At 41.5% G+C, this 15,471-nt stretch overlaps 1 protein-coding gene across 2 annotated transcripts in view; it reads left to right on the top strand.

Moving 5' to 3' along the window:
• Positions 1-15,471, top strand: part of PLD5 (phospholipase D family member 5) — a 427,217-nt gene that overhangs the window by 342,312 nt on the left and 69,434 nt on the right. For both annotated transcript variants that reach the window (XM_086342686.1, XM_086342687.1), the window contains exon 5: positions 1,779-1,906. In XM_086342686.1, the coding sequence (XP_086198812.1) occupies positions 1,779-1,906 (128 nt within the window). The remainder of the gene's footprint in view (positions 1-1,778; positions 1,907-15,471) is intronic.

The following is a 15,471-nucleotide window of genomic DNA, read 5'->3' as shown; positions in this document are numbered from 1 at the left end:
CCATTAGTGCTAGTCAGTCTAGTGCTATTGAAGGGCACAGGCATTTAAACTGGCCAAGATCTCTGTTACGGATTGAGTTGTGTCTGCCCGAAGACAACTTGAAGACCTACCCCTGTAGGTACCTGTACCTCCAGTTATGAACTTATTTGGAAATAGGGGTTTTGCAGATATAATTAATTAAGATAGGGTCATGCTGTAGCAGGGTGGGCCCTTAATCCAGCATAATTGGTGTCACTATAAGAAGAGAAGACAGAGACACATAGGGAGAATATGTCATGTGGCAACAGAGGTGGGAAGATTGGGGTGATGCATCTGTAAGCCAAGGAATGCCAAAGATTGATGGCCACCACAAGCAGCTGGGAAGAAGCAAGAAAGGATTCTCCTCTACCAGTTTCAGAGGGAGCACTGCCCTGCTGACATCTTGAACTTCTAATCTCCAGAACTAAGGAAGAATAAATGTCTGTTGTTTTAAGCCACTCAGTTTGTGGTACTTTGTCATGGCAGCCCTAGGAAACTAACACTCTCCAGAGACAAATGCTGCTCTTCATCCACTTAGGAGCACTGGCAACTGCCTCTGGGGGTATCACACCCTCCATGCAGATTTGGGTCTCTCCATGATTGCCATGGTAACTCCCCACTTTGGACATTCAGATTCCGCCTTTCCCAACTGTTCGTCCTCTGGGATGTTACTATTCCAGGACAGCTGAAGGCTAAGGAACATGTGCCTGTACTTATCTGGGATAATGAGTTTGCTCCACCCACAGAGAAAGTCTTCCTGGATGCTTTCTTCACCTCAGATCCTCTCCCAGCTTCCTGGTTTCTCTTTCTATCTTCCTGCCACAAGAACCCAGATGCATACTTAACATCTTCCCAAGAGTTATAAGTTAAGTTTATAGTGTAAATCACTCTTCCTTTCCGTATCCTGAAATGTAGCCATGTGTGTGTTTTGGTGGGAATGGGTGGAGGGGTGGAGGCCTTCCCTGATAGCTCAGTTAGTAAATCAAACCCAGTTTGATTCCTGGGTTGGGAAGATCCACTGGAGAAGGGATAGGCTACCCACTCCAATATTCTTGGGCTTCCCTTGTGGCTCAGCTGGTAAAGAATCCACCTGTAATGTGGGAGACCTGGGTTCAATCCCTGGGTCAGGAAGATCTCCTGGAGAAGGAAAAGGCTACCCACTCCAGTATTCTGGCCTGGAGAATTCCATGGACTATATATTCCATGGGGTCGCAAAGAGTCAGATACAACTCTGTGTGTGTGTGTGTGTGTGTGTGTGTGTGTGTGTGTGTGTATGTGTGACTGGATCACTTTGCTGTACAGCTGAAACTAATGCAACATTATAAATCAATATACAAATCAATAAAGAAAATGAAGGCCAGTTCCTTGTTGAGGAAAACCATTATTAAGAAAGACCAACCTTTTTACTGATTGCAAAACTGTATGAAATGTATCCCAAAAGTAAAAGAAAAGAAGAGCATGGCACACCTATCTCACCATCTGAGTGATAAATCAAGGAGCAGGGATCTGAGTCAGATCTGACTTGAGAAGCCATGATCTTGTCATATCATAGGGAAAACTTATTCTCTTTTATTCCTTTGTATTCTTTTTGGGAATACAGTAGCTCCTCAGGAGTCCTCTATGAACTAAACTAATGTAAATATGTGGCTTCCCTGAGTGCCAGCTGTGGTGGACGCAGACGATGAGTATTGCTGCGGGTAGGTGACTGCATGTTCAGGGCCTTGACGCAGAGGCTGACTGGGATTTCCTTAAACTCCTAGGAGCTGAGGTGACCTACATGAACATGACTGCCTACAACAAGGGCCGACTGCAGTCCTCCTTCTGGATCGTGGACAAACAGCATGTGTACATCGGCAGTGCCGGTTTGGACTGGCGGTCTCTGGGACAGGTAATCTTTTCATTATATAGAGTTTTGTCAGCATCAAAACTACCGCCTCCGTAAAATCCTCAGTCACCTCTACTGTGATTGAGAGAATTTAAACCTACAGCATTTATTATTTTTAACTGCACAGTTTTAGTAGTTTTACCCTCAATTAAAGCAAAATAATAAACCTTTCCTTGTCAGAGTCATTTCACCAAAAGAACTGCCATTGCTTCAGTGCTTTTATAACTCAGATGCTATTCCCACATTCTTTAGAGCATGTGCTATGCTGCGCTTAGTCACTCAGCCGTGTCCAACTCTTTGTGACCCCAGGCTTCTCTGTCCATGGGATTCTCCAGGCAAGAATAGTGGAGTGGGTAGCCATTCCCTCTGGGGGTTCTTCCTCCTGATGCTTGACCCTCAGACTCTCTGGACTTCCATGATGGTACAGTGGTAAAGAATCTGCCTGCCAATACAGGAGACACAGGAGATGTGGGTTTGATCCCAGGGTGGGGAAGAATCTCATGGACAGCTGAACCTGGCGGGCTACAGTCCATGGGGTCGAAAAGAGTTATCACGACTCAGTGACTAAACAATAGCACTAGATTCTCTTAGAGGGCTATTTTTATATGGCACCTTCTCTGTGTAGCCTATATGGGTTTGATATTTTTTTATGTGATGGCTGTTTTTACAATGGATGTCTGTCGCCTCTTTTCTCCATGTATGCTGATCTTTATCCCCTTGATAACAGTGGGATTGATGTTGTGGTGACCAGAGTCTGCACTGGGTATTGAGCAGGGCCTCCTCTCTGCCCTGTGATTGTCACTGAGGTGGGGTTGACTCCCCAGTGGTTGGAGTAGAGACTTCCAGATCTGTATCTTAGCCATGTTTCTGACCTGCGATGTGAGGTCAGTGGGATTCAACACTCCCCCTAGAAGGGAAGCCACGGAGTATTCCTCCTCTGGAGCTGTTCACCTGTGGGTGTGCTCTGTTGTGTCGCTTTTCACACTCCATGCTGGCTCACAAATCACACTGTTGGTGGCACTGCTCTCAGCCCTACTGTAACTGTGGGTATGCTGGCAATTGGCCCTGGTGTCTCTCAGACATTGTTTTCACCAGACTGTCTGTGCGTATCCACTGGTCAGGTCCCAGGACTGCAGTAACCACACATCTGGACCCACTGTGGGGGCTATGGAGGCAGCTTAGATTTTGGCCTGGTCCAGTAGGGTCCCAGAAAGTCAGACATAACTGAGTGTCTGAGCAGAGAACACTGACATGTCTATGCCCACAAAGACCATAGGCCCTAAACCTACACCTGTCTCAGCTATGGGAGCATTTATCTGTTCAAATATCTCACAGTTGCTGAGTTTCCAAAGTCAGCAGTGGGGGTGTAAGTCCATGGAGAGATTTCAGCTCTTCCTCCTTAGTCACAGGGCTCCTGGATCTCAGCTGTGGTTTCAGCCCCACTTTTGCATATGTGTCTTCCACCAGCATCTACTCCCAAGGCTGCCTTGGAACACACATGCCTGCCCGGGTGGGCAGAGAGAGGCAGCGATGGGTGGGGTGTGTGAGCTACTCAGCTGAGTGCCCCTCCCGGTGCCCATGGAGGCAGGGAGCAGCACATGGGGAAGGGGCTGCAGTGGTGGCCCCACTGCTTGAGGGCCATTCAACAATGGCACCCTGTGCCTCTGGTGGCCCAGGCTTCTTCCACAGACATTTCCAGTTGTGGAGTTTCTTACTCTTATTCCTTCAGGCTGTCTCTTTACAGCTGCCAGCAGCTGTCCCTTCACTAGGTCTGCGCTTCAAACCCTACATTCCAGCACCCAACCCTCCCTCTGCACCAGCAAACACACGTCTCAGGCTGAGGCCAGAGGGCTCTGGCGCTTACCACCTATGTAGGTCTAATGCTGTCCTGCCTGCCATAGACGGGTTGCCGCCCTCTCCTCTGAGCCCCCAAAGCTCCTTTTCTGTCCTAGTCAATGTCCCCACTGGTGAGGGGGCTTCCCCAGTTGCGGGAACCTTTCCTTTCCTTCAGCTCCCCTCCAGAGGTGCAAGACTTTATCCCATTTCCTCGTTTCTATTTGCCTTCCTTTTGTCCTACCTGGTTGTGTGGGGATTTTTCTTCTTGTTTCAGGTGCCCAAGGTCCTCTGCTCGTGTTCAGCAAGTGCTCTGAGAACTGTTCTGTTAGTAGATGTATTCTTTTTTTATTAATTAAGTTTTGGCTGTGCTGGGTCTTCATTGCTGCACGACCTTTACTCTAGTTGCAGAGAGCGAGGGCTACTCTCTAGTTGCCGTGCATGGGCCACTCATTGCAGCAGCTTCTCTTGTTATGGAGCATGGGCCCTAGGGCACATGGGCTTCAGTAGTTGTGGCCCCAGGCTCTAGAGCACAGGCTCGATAGTTGGGGCACACAGGCTTAGTTGTGCCACAGCATGTGGGATCTTCCTGGATCCGGGATCTAACCCATGTCTCCTGCACTGGCAAGTGGGTTCTTTACCACAGAGACACCAGAGAAACCCTGGTGTATTCTTGATGCATTTGTGGGAAGAGGTAACTCCACATCCTCCTGTTTCACCATATTGACTCCTCTCCCCTGCTAAGTGGTTTTTAACTTGAGCATCATTTGCTTTTTTTTTTTTTTAGGAAAGTATGTTTTCCTACCACTAAATTTTATTTTATTTTTTTTTAATTAACTGATAGAGTTTAAAGTTCTATTAATTCCATTTGAATGAGGTTTGAATTATTGAAGTTTAATGACACTTTTCTCCAAATTTTTGAGCAAGTAATCTATATTTTCTATATTTCCTTCTACTCCTTTCCTTATATAAACAGACAGACATATATTCAAACATTGGTTTCTCTGCTTGAGGATTATTCCTTTGTCTTTGCTTTTAGTTGTTTACTTTGTAGGAAAGTAAGTTGATCTTTTAAATGTTTACTCTCTGTGTAGTCATTTAGATATTATTTCCTTTTTAAATGTATCATCATTATAAAATATGAAAATGTCCCCACTTTAAACATGGTAAATACAGAGAGAAGATAAGGTGCAAGTTATTTCCTATTCATATGAAGAGCAGAACCTCTTTTATGAATTTTCCTTATTTCCACATTTCTAAGTGATAGCTAGTTTCCTTTAAGTTACAGAGAAGACCAGAGGAAGAAGTGGGCAAGTACCTGGACCTGGTTCTCTGTATCATTACTAATCCAGCTTCTTTCTTAAAGACAAGCCAACTCCTATGCTTCACTTAATGTCATTCTCAGTAGGAACCAGAGAATCACATCTCCACTGTTGGTACTGCATGGCACTGAGCCCTCCAGTCTGTCTAGAAGAGATGTCCCTCTGACTTCATCCTGGTTTGTTCTCAGAGGGAGAAGGAAATGGCAACCCACTCCAGTATTCTTGCCTGGAGAATCCCCTGGACGGAGGAGCCTGGCAGGGGGTCCATGGGGTTGCAAGAGTCAGACACGACTTAGTGACTGAGCCACCACCACCACTTAAACCCAGAATGAGAGGGAGAGTAAACTGAGTGGACTTCTTAGATTTCTTTCCTTCAGCTCAAATATACCAACAAAGTTATACTTTTAAAAACATAAGTGAATTATTGTGCTATTTCTTAAGTATGGAATAAATGTATTTTAAGAATTTTAAAATAACTCATTTTATAATTCATAATCTCGGGCTCCCCAGGTAGCTCAGTGGTAAAGAATCTTCCTGCCAGTGTGAGAGACATAGGAGATGTGGGTTTGATCCCTGGGTCAGGAAGATCCTCTGGAGAAGGAAATGGCGACTCACTCCAGTATTGTTGCCTGGGGAAATCCCATGGACAGAGGAACCGGACAGGCTACAGTCCACGAGGTCACAAAGAGTCAGACACAACTTAGTGACTAAATAACAACAACAGTCTATATGTCAGCTGCTAACCTACTTCTCTTACATCAATGGCCACCATTTCTCTGCCTCCTCTCCACACATAGGCATGCATGTTGTCTCTTTGTCCACCCTTTCCCCTTAGTTTTTGCTATTTGAAATCATGTTGTTATACTTGTATCATCTATTTTAAATGTTTTCCTTTCATCTGTGCTTGATTATACGGGCTTTTTCCTTGGTTTACTTCATGAGACATAACACATTGCACAGCAGAGCTCATGTGTTAGAACAGATTTTTTCATTTGAGAAATGTGTATGAGACTAATATTTACATGAAAAATTATAATACATTTTCCAAGTATCAAACTCAACCTATTCCATTAGCTTTATAGTTTGTGAAGTTTTCTAGTGAAATCAGATTATTACTATCAATTATTACCTTTAAGTCTATAGTGTTGTTGTTTAGTTGCTAAGTTCTATCCAACTCCTTATGACCTCATCCATGAACTGCAACATGCCAGGCTTCCTTGGCCTTCACTATCTCCCAGAGTGTGCTCAAACTCATTTCCATAGAGTTGGTGATGCCATCCAACCATTTTAACCTCTGTCGTCCCCTTCTCCTCCTGCCCTCAATCTTTCCCAGGATCAGTGTCTTTTCCATTGAGTTGGCTATTCGCATCAGGTGGCCAAAGGATTGGAGCTTCAGCTTTAGCATCAGTCCTTCCAATCAATATTCAGGACCGATTTCCTCTAGCGTTGACTGATTTGATTTTCTTGCAGTCCAAGGACTGTCAAGAGAATTCTCTAGCACCACAGTTCAAAAGCTTCAATTCTTCGGTGCTCAGTCTTCTTTATGGGCCAACTCTCACATCTGTACATGACTACTGGAAAAATATAGCTTTGACTAATGGACCTTTATTGGCAAAGTGATGTCTCTGCTTTTTAATCTGCTTTAAATCTATAGTAACTAAGAGAAATAATAAAACTAATGATAAGAGTTTCAGTGTACTGCAGGTTTTCTCTATGCTAGGCATTCTTCTAAGCATTAAAGAATATGAACTCATTCAATTTTCACAATAACCCTTTCTTTTAAATACTACTATTATCACTTTGTTTTACAAAGGAGGAAATTGAGACACACATTAGTCACCTTCCAAGAAGCTGCAAAGCAAGAATTTAAACCAAGGCAATCTAGTTCCAAACTCTTCTCTCTTACTTCATGCTAATAATTTTTAAAAATAAATTACATTATGAAAAATCATTTTCTTTCAGGATTTTTCTGTCATGCTATACAATAAATTTCCTCTAACTCTTTTTAATTTAAGAATAGCTAACAATGCTATTCATCTAGATACCTTCACTCATTCACATCTTTCTTTAAAAAAAAAAAATTTATTGGAGTATAGTTGATTTACAATGTTGAGTTAGTTTCAGGTTTGCAGCAAAGTAATCAGTTATACATATTCATCAATACATTGTTTTTAGATTCTTTTCCCACATAGGCCATTACCAAATATTGAATAGAGTTCTCTGTGCTATACAGGTCCTTATTTGTTATTTGTGTTACATATAGTAGTGTGTATATGTCAATCCTAATCTTGAATTTATCCCTTACCTCCTGGTAACCATGGTACTTTCCTGGTGGCTCAGACAGTAAAGAATCTAACTGCAATGCAGGAGACCTGGGTTCAATCCCTGGGTTGGGAAGATCCCCTGGAGAAGGGAATGGCTACCCATCCCAGTGTTCTTCTCTGAAAAATTCCATTGACAGAGAAGGCTGGCGGGCTATAGTCCTTCTGTAGAGTCGAACACAACTGAGCAACTAACATACTTCCCTGGTAGCCATAAGTGTGTTTTCTACATCTGTAACTCTGTTTTGTAGATAAGTTCATTTGTACCCTTTTTAGGATTCCACATATAAGCAACATCATGTGATATTTGTCTTTCCATTCACATCCTTCTGATTGCAGACCCATAACGACATGATGGCCACAGAATGATGCCTACTGTTATTCAGTATTTAAGTTCTGCAAACTCAATTAATTATCTGAGTTGAATTTCAAAGACTAGAAGTCAATGTGTGTATGCTTCTATATTCTCCTGCAGTGGTTCAAGGTGCTCCCCTAGAATCTGTGGCCACAGGGAGTCCTGTGGGAGGGAAAAGGGAGCTCCTAAAATCACGAAGGAGGAAACAAAAAACGCAGCACTAACAAAACAAACAAAAGACTAACCAGTGTGTGAAGTAGAAGGAAAAGGGCACAAGTCTTCAAACCACAGGGTTCTGGAGGCGTGATGCTGAACTAGAAGAAGCTGAAAAGGAAAAAGTGAAAATTATATTTTTAGTAAAAGTTACTTTTATAATTTTTCAAATATACCCTCTGAAATGAACTACAGCCTGGAACTGGAGGCAAGATTCAGTGGGTTCCTTGCTCATGTGAAGCTGGCAATTCTGCATAGGGGAAATATTTATATAACATTTTAAAATATAATTATAACAAATAGGAATAGGCCTATTTGACTCTGTTAATGTGTATTTTAATCTTATTGTTATTGTTTAGTCGCTAAGTGGTGTCTGACTTTTTTGCAACCCCAAGGACTGTAGCCTGCCAGGCTCCTCTGTCCATCTTAGTCCATCTTTATTCTGAAAAGACCTGAAAGGTATATCTTAAAACAAGCCAGCTGTTGGAGCAGGGAACATAGGAGCTCTAAGATGAGGTCTTCCATTGACTGTGTTGGTAATCAAAACAACCCAGGGCAGGATGTGGATTCAATCCTACAAGCTATGGGAGAAACACTGAAGATCTGTGATAGGCCAGGACCTGACAACCCTGGAACAAACCTAGAGAAAGTGCTCAAGCTGAGGAGTGAGGAAAGCATGAATAGAGACTCTGTGGCCAAGATTAAAGGGGAAAGTGGCAGGACTGAATTATGATGGTGTGAAGGTTAATTTTATATATCAACTTGGCTAAGCTGTCATGCCTATTTGTTTATTCAAATACCAGTCTAGATGTCGCTGTGAAGGTATTTTTTAGATGTGATTAACCTTTAGACATCACTTTGCCAACAAAGATCCATCTAGTCAAAGCTATGGTTTTTCCAGTAGTCATGTACGGATGAGAGATTTGAATCATAAAGAAGGCTAAGCACTGAAGAATTGATGCTTTCAAATTGTCGTACTGGAGAAGACTCTTGAGAGTCCCTTGGACTGCAAGGAGATCAAACCAGTCAATCCTAAAGGAAATAAACCCTGATTATTCATTGGAAAGACCGTTGCTGAAGCTGAAGTTCCAATATTTTGGCCACCTGATGCAAAGAGCTGACTCATTGGAAAAGACCCCAATGCTGGGAAAGACTGAGGGCAGGAAGAGAAGAGGATGGCAAAAGATGTGATGGTTAGATAACATCACTGACTCAAAAGACATGAATTTTAGCAAACTCTAGGAGATAATGGAGGACAGAGGAGCCTGGCATGCTGCAGTCCATGAGATCGCAAAGAGTCAGACACAGCTTAGCAACAACATTTAAATAAGTAGACCTGAGTAAAACAGATTATCCTCCCTTATGTGGAAGGGCCTCATCCAGTCAACTGAAGACCATAAGAGCTAAGACTGAGGTTTTCAGAAGGAATTTGATCTCAAAACTGCAACATAGAAATCCTACCTGAATTTCTGACCTGCTGTACAGATTTCAGACTGACTATGAGAACTAGAAAGTACTGCAATGAAAAGACATGGTAAAGCTGTGTCACAGGGACTTATCGGTTATAAGGAACAAGCCAGAGAGAATAATGGATATTGTTCCAGCATCTGGATGGACCTGGGACAACAAGGAGAAGGACCATACCATCAACAGAAATGCGGAATATCAGGGGGTAGGGGCTGCTCTGATGTCCAATGGGCAGTTGGAGAAACAGTAAAGAAATTGGCCAGTACTGATGCTTTTTATCTAACAAGTTGGGCATCTAAATAATAAGTTTCTTGATTGACCCCTAAAGCTACTGATTTCATCACAGTTCCTATTTCTGACAATAACCATTTTGTAGAATGGTGACAAGAATTGTACTCCTTCTGCGTCACCAAGCTGGCCACTTCCTCCTAGTCTCTGTGGATTGAAATCACAGCCTGATGTTACTGATGAGGAAGGGTGCTGAGACTTAAAGTGTCTTTGATTCCCTCTTCTTGTCCGTTTTTCTTTCAATTAAAAGAACAAACCACTGAGGTGGAGTTTTGACGACTGAGTGGATGTGCCAGTGGGCAAGAGGAGGACACTGCTTTATATCACATCCTGCCACCCTGTTCTGTGCTACCATTGAGCTAACGTTTTCACAATTTATGATTTTCTAAAGACCTGTTTTAGCTCCTATGGAAGTGGGCATTGGTAATGCAAGGAAATAGATACCAGAGCCAAAATGAAAACTAACCAAAGGAAAAAGCAATTCAATAGCAAAAACAAAAAATTAATATTCCTTAGGCAACATGTAATGAAGGAAAACAAAGGATTCATTCTTCCAGTATTGATTCAGAAGATTACCTGGGCTGCTCAAAAAGGTCATTTTTTGTTTGCATATGAATTCGAAAGTAAATGAGGAGCTAGACCTCCCTATTTCATATAAAAGAAATGTATTAGCAGACAGATTTTCAGTAACAAAGCCATGCTTATTTTCTACAATTTTCAAAGTAACAATTTGGCAGAAATATTGTTCAAAAGAGACATAAGTAGGAAATCCTCTTTCCTAGGCTCCCCTGAGATACATTCTCACAAAACCAGTTTACTATTATAAAATACTCTCAATTTGTGCAATTAAGTAAATAGGAACATCACTTGCTCTTTCCTGTTCACCTTTCCCAAGATGAAATTCAGTTAGTAGGTCATTCTCAAGTGAAATTTATTTCTAAATATTTTCCTTCATATGTCCCAACAACACTTACCTCCTCAATCTGTCCTAAGTGATGTGATAATCCTAGGTATCCATAATGGCTCATTAGATAAGATGTCTTAAGATCTCTATCCTGGCCACTTTTTTTTTTTTCTAAATATAATCCATTTGATTAAACTTCCTCTTAAAATATGATGCCCAAAATTCAATATGGAACTTCAAAAGTAGCCCTCCCCTGCAGACTTTGGCTTGCAGTCACGTAGGCCCTATACTTATGAAATAGAAGCTAAACCTGAATTTAATGTTTTGCCGGCCTCATTATTTTTTGTTTTTTGTTACTAACAGCATTGCTTGGCAATATAGCATAATAGTTGGAGTCAGATAAAACTAAAATTGAATTTTTTTCTATCTCTCATAATTACATAACCATAAGAAAGTGTTTTTTCATTTCCCTGAGCTTAAATTTCTCTCAACTGTTGATTAATGATACCAACCTCCTACAGTTGTTAGAGATCAGATTGGATCTCACACCCTGGCACTGGACCTGCAGCCCAGCTGCTGCTCAGTAAATTGTAGCCAATAGAGCTGATGACAAGGAAACTTTTCTTTCTTTGGTAAGTTATCTAGATCAGTAAATCAAGGGAATGTTAGAGGTGCTGGCATTTATTTGCTATTTTTGGCAAAGATTTTGTAAATCTCTCTAACTCATGGCCTGGTTAAAGGTATAGCATGGTGGGCAGCAGCCCAGAAGGGACATGAGCTGGGGGCTGTGTCCCTCTGAGGGGAGATCTCACATGTCTTAACCATAGAGCTTTATTCTACATCCCATGCTGTTCAAGGTTATCATCAGCAGTCATACCTAGAAGGCAACTGACCAAATTTTAAAATAGCCCAAATCTGGGAGATACAGTTAAACTCTCAGTTTTCAGAAACAAGACTTCAAGAGATTTCAGCAAGTTCATTCGAATAATACTCACAAGAGGAAAGTGAACAGGGGCATGGAAATGAATGAAGACCACCCAAGTGAGAATAAGATAATCAGCCACTACCACTTGCATTTGGCAGAGGCTCAAAGACGGACAGAGGAGTGGAAAACTTTGTAGTGGAAAATGGGACGAAGGTGATTGAAGGCTGTTAGCATAGGGGAATTGTAGGAGAATTAACTAAAAAGTAGGGTATCCTATGTAATGGGCTTCCCTGGTAGCTCAGCTGGTAAAGAATCCTCCTGCAATGCAGGAGATCCCAGTTCAATTCCTGGGTCAGGAAGATCTTCTGGAGAAGGGATGGGCTACCCACTCCTGTATTCTTGGGCTTCCCCAGTGGCTCAGATGGTAAAGAATCTGCCTGCAATGTGGGAGACCTGGGGTCAATCCCTGGGTTGGGAAGATCCCCTGGATGAGGGCATGGCAACCCCCTCCAGTATTCTTGCCTGGAGAATCCCCATGGACAGAGGAGCCCGGCGACCTACAGCCCATGGGATCACAAAGAGTCGCACACAACTGAGTGACTAAGCACAGCATCCTATGTAATTGATTAGGGGTACATATTTACCTTTATGTTGTGGTTCTAAATTGGAAACCAGGAAAAATGAGGGTAGCTGGTAGTTATTAATCAAATGCTGCCCATTTTATGGGGGCAGTTGCTGCAAGGGGTTATTATTTGGCTCTCTGGGCTGGTTGCTGAAGGTAGTGGGTCAGAGTTGTATTTTTATATATGGTCTGGCCATTGTCCATTTGTATATTCAGCCTCTCAGGGATGAACAAAGCCCTCTTAATCCCATGACTCCTACCATCCGCTTCCCTAAAAGCTGGTTTTAGAATCCCAAACAGGTGTCTGGCTGCCTATATTGAGAACTGGGATGGGGAGTCACCTGCCTGTGGGTTATTACCTGAAATCCCAGCATCCGGATGTTAGATGCTTAAAAAAAATTTATCAAATGAATGCATGAATTAAAAAACTAGAGTATGCTTACTAACCATGTAAGATAGCCATATCATATGAGAGAACTGGAATCAAAACTTGAAAATTATAGGAGAAATGATTGACAGCAAAAGCCTGGTCACACATACTCAGTTTGTATGTTGGGCTTAGTGACAGACCAGTGACTTCCACCAAAAGCTGGTCCACACCAATTTAGTAACATTTCTGACATCACCTTCATTATTGTTAAGAATATGCTATCATTATGAAAATTTATTTTTATATGCAGAAAAATACCAGTTTTAACCATGAAGTTTTATTTTACATTCTTTTTAATATTGAAGTAAACTACTTGCCAAAGCTTGCTGAATATATACATATAGATTTTGTTTCCTTCAATAAAAGTTTATTAAATATGTTTCACTGGATTTCTTTGAGAGCCCAGTCAGACCTAGGAAATTCATTTAACAAATATATTAACCAAGATTCACTTAGGTGAATTTTATTGCCCCATTTTTTCCTACTTCATGGCTTTCATATTTTAATTAGAAAAAAATTGAAATGTATTATCCTGATACAGTGACTTGCTAAAATACTACTTTTGTACCCATAAATCAGTCTGCATACTTCAAGTTTACAGCTCAAGCATTTATTATTATAATTAGCTGTCACTTCAGTCCTTTAGTGTTGAGTTCAACAAAATTTAACTGTCATTTTTTTAAAAAACCCTTTCTGAAGCTTAATTGTCTCAGCAAACTGTGTATAGAAAATTAACTCTATTGCCGTGTACGATTGTAACATGACCTTTTTAACCTCCACTCACAATCTACTAAATTGCTTCTGTGTTGTTTTAGTCAAGGTTGAATATACCGTATTTGGACCTTACTGCTAAGTCACTTCAGTCGTGTCCGACTCTGTGCAACCCCATAGACGGCAGCCCACCAGGCGCCCCTGTCCCTGGGATTCTCCAGGCAAGAACACTGGAGTGGGTTGCCACTTCCTTCTCCAGTGCATGAAAGTGAAAAGTGAAAGTGAAGTCGCTCAGTCGTATCCAACTATTCGGGACCCCATGGACTGCAGCCTACCAGGCTCCTCCATCTATGGGATTTTCCAGGCAAGAGAACTGGAGTGGGGTGCCATTGCCTTCTCCGATTTGGACCTTAAGAACTGCCTAAAAATATTCATCTACTTCTAACTTGGCCTGTGGTGCTGGAATGTTGATTGTAGAAGTAGCAGTCTGAATTTCATTCTTAGAAGCCTGCAGAAGAAATCATGCTTTATAATAAAGCAAGACTAAGATAAACCAAACAATATATAGAAATGCTAATAGGTTCATAGTTTTGAGTAAGAACTTTATTCTTTTTAGAAATTCCCCATGAACATTGATTTATTTAATCCCCACAGCAGCCCTGTGAGGTATTAATATATGAAACAAGCTCTAGGTATTAATATATGAGATAAGCTCTAAATTTGCAAATCAGGAAATTGAAGAATGTCCTGGAATTATTTCTTTGGGTAACATCAGAGTTAGGAATGAAACACAAATTCCTGGTGTTCATGCAACAATCTTTTCCCTGTGCCTGAATAGTGGTCCAGATGTCCCACATTTATAGTGATATCCTGCAGATCGAGAAAGCAGAGCAGCTTCTCTAACTGGAATACAACCAAGAACCAAAAAAAGATGCAAAAAGACTGTGCAGAGGCAAAACTCCCCAAAGCTATAGCCTTTTACATATTGGAGCACCTTGTTGGGCCTTATTCAAAATCCATTTATTCTTAGGCTCACCATGGGTCTAATTAATTTCCAACTATGTCCAGTAAGAAGTCACATGTCAGAGAAGAATACTAACAGTCCAGACAAGTGAGAACTGTCCATAGGAGTAGACACTGATCATTGAAAATAACACACGAATTCTAGAATTCCAGTATCGTGAACCAATCGGCATTAGCCAGCCTCTCTACCTCCCAGCCAGCCTTCAGGATGACTATGACTTTCCCTTTAGGAAAAAGGAAAACTGTCCATTCACTGCTTCCTGTTCAGGACACAAGAAATGTGCTTAAACTTTTGATAGATGAGCCCCTCAGAACAGCTGGAGCGTTAGTCCTCTAAGCAGGCACCTCTCATCTCTGGGTAGTCTGAACCTCTAAAGCAGTGCCATCCAGTTGAAATATACTGGAAGCCACTCATGAGCCACATATGTGATTTAAAATTTTCTGGTAGCCACATAAAAATGTAACTAGGAAAAAGATCAAATTAATTTTAATCATATATTTTATATAATATCATGTATCCTAAATATTATCATTTCAACATGTCATCAATATAATACATTTAATGATGAGATATTTTACCTTTTTCTGATAGCAAGACTTCAAAATCTAGTGGGCATTTCACACTCAAGCACAGCCCAGTTCAGACTAGTCACATTTCAAGTGCTCGATAACCATGTCTGATGGGTGACCATCTTGCTTGCACAGGTCTAGAGCATCTCTTTCTCACTCTTCAGGAGGCAGAATATGTTTTTTGCCAAGTTAACACACAAGCTTGAAGAACTAAGGATTTTATTCAGAAAAGCTGGTTTTATATCTGACAAATAAACCAACTTCCCTTGGAAGAACTGGTCTTTATGGCGTTAGAACCTCCAGAAGACAGGTTGCCCATGGAGCTAGAAGACTTTCAGGATTTGGAAAGCTGTGAACTTGCGTTTTGCAGGCCATTCAACACATGGCACTGATGTAAACTGCTTATTTTTACCTCCAGATTTATGGATTAGGCTCTGTCTCTTTCTAACATGATATTGATGTTGTTCTCAGAAGTCAAATATCTATCGTCTGTATCGGCCAAAAACTTCCATCAGGGAACATCTCTAAAACATCCTTTGCCTGCAGCAAACAAGCGTCATTTCCTAGCTATGTTATTTTCATGT

The sequence above is a fragment of the Bos grunniens genome, chromosome 16 (assembly GCF_055505025.1).
Source record: "Bos grunniens cultivar Pamir isolate PY7600 chromosome 16, Bosgru_T2T1.0, whole genome shotgun sequence".
NCBI lineage: Eukaryota > Metazoa > Chordata > Mammalia > Artiodactyla > Bovidae > Bos > Bos grunniens.
The sequence above is the reverse complement of the archived record's forward strand: the minus strand, read 5'-3'. Positions and strand labels throughout refer to the sequence as shown.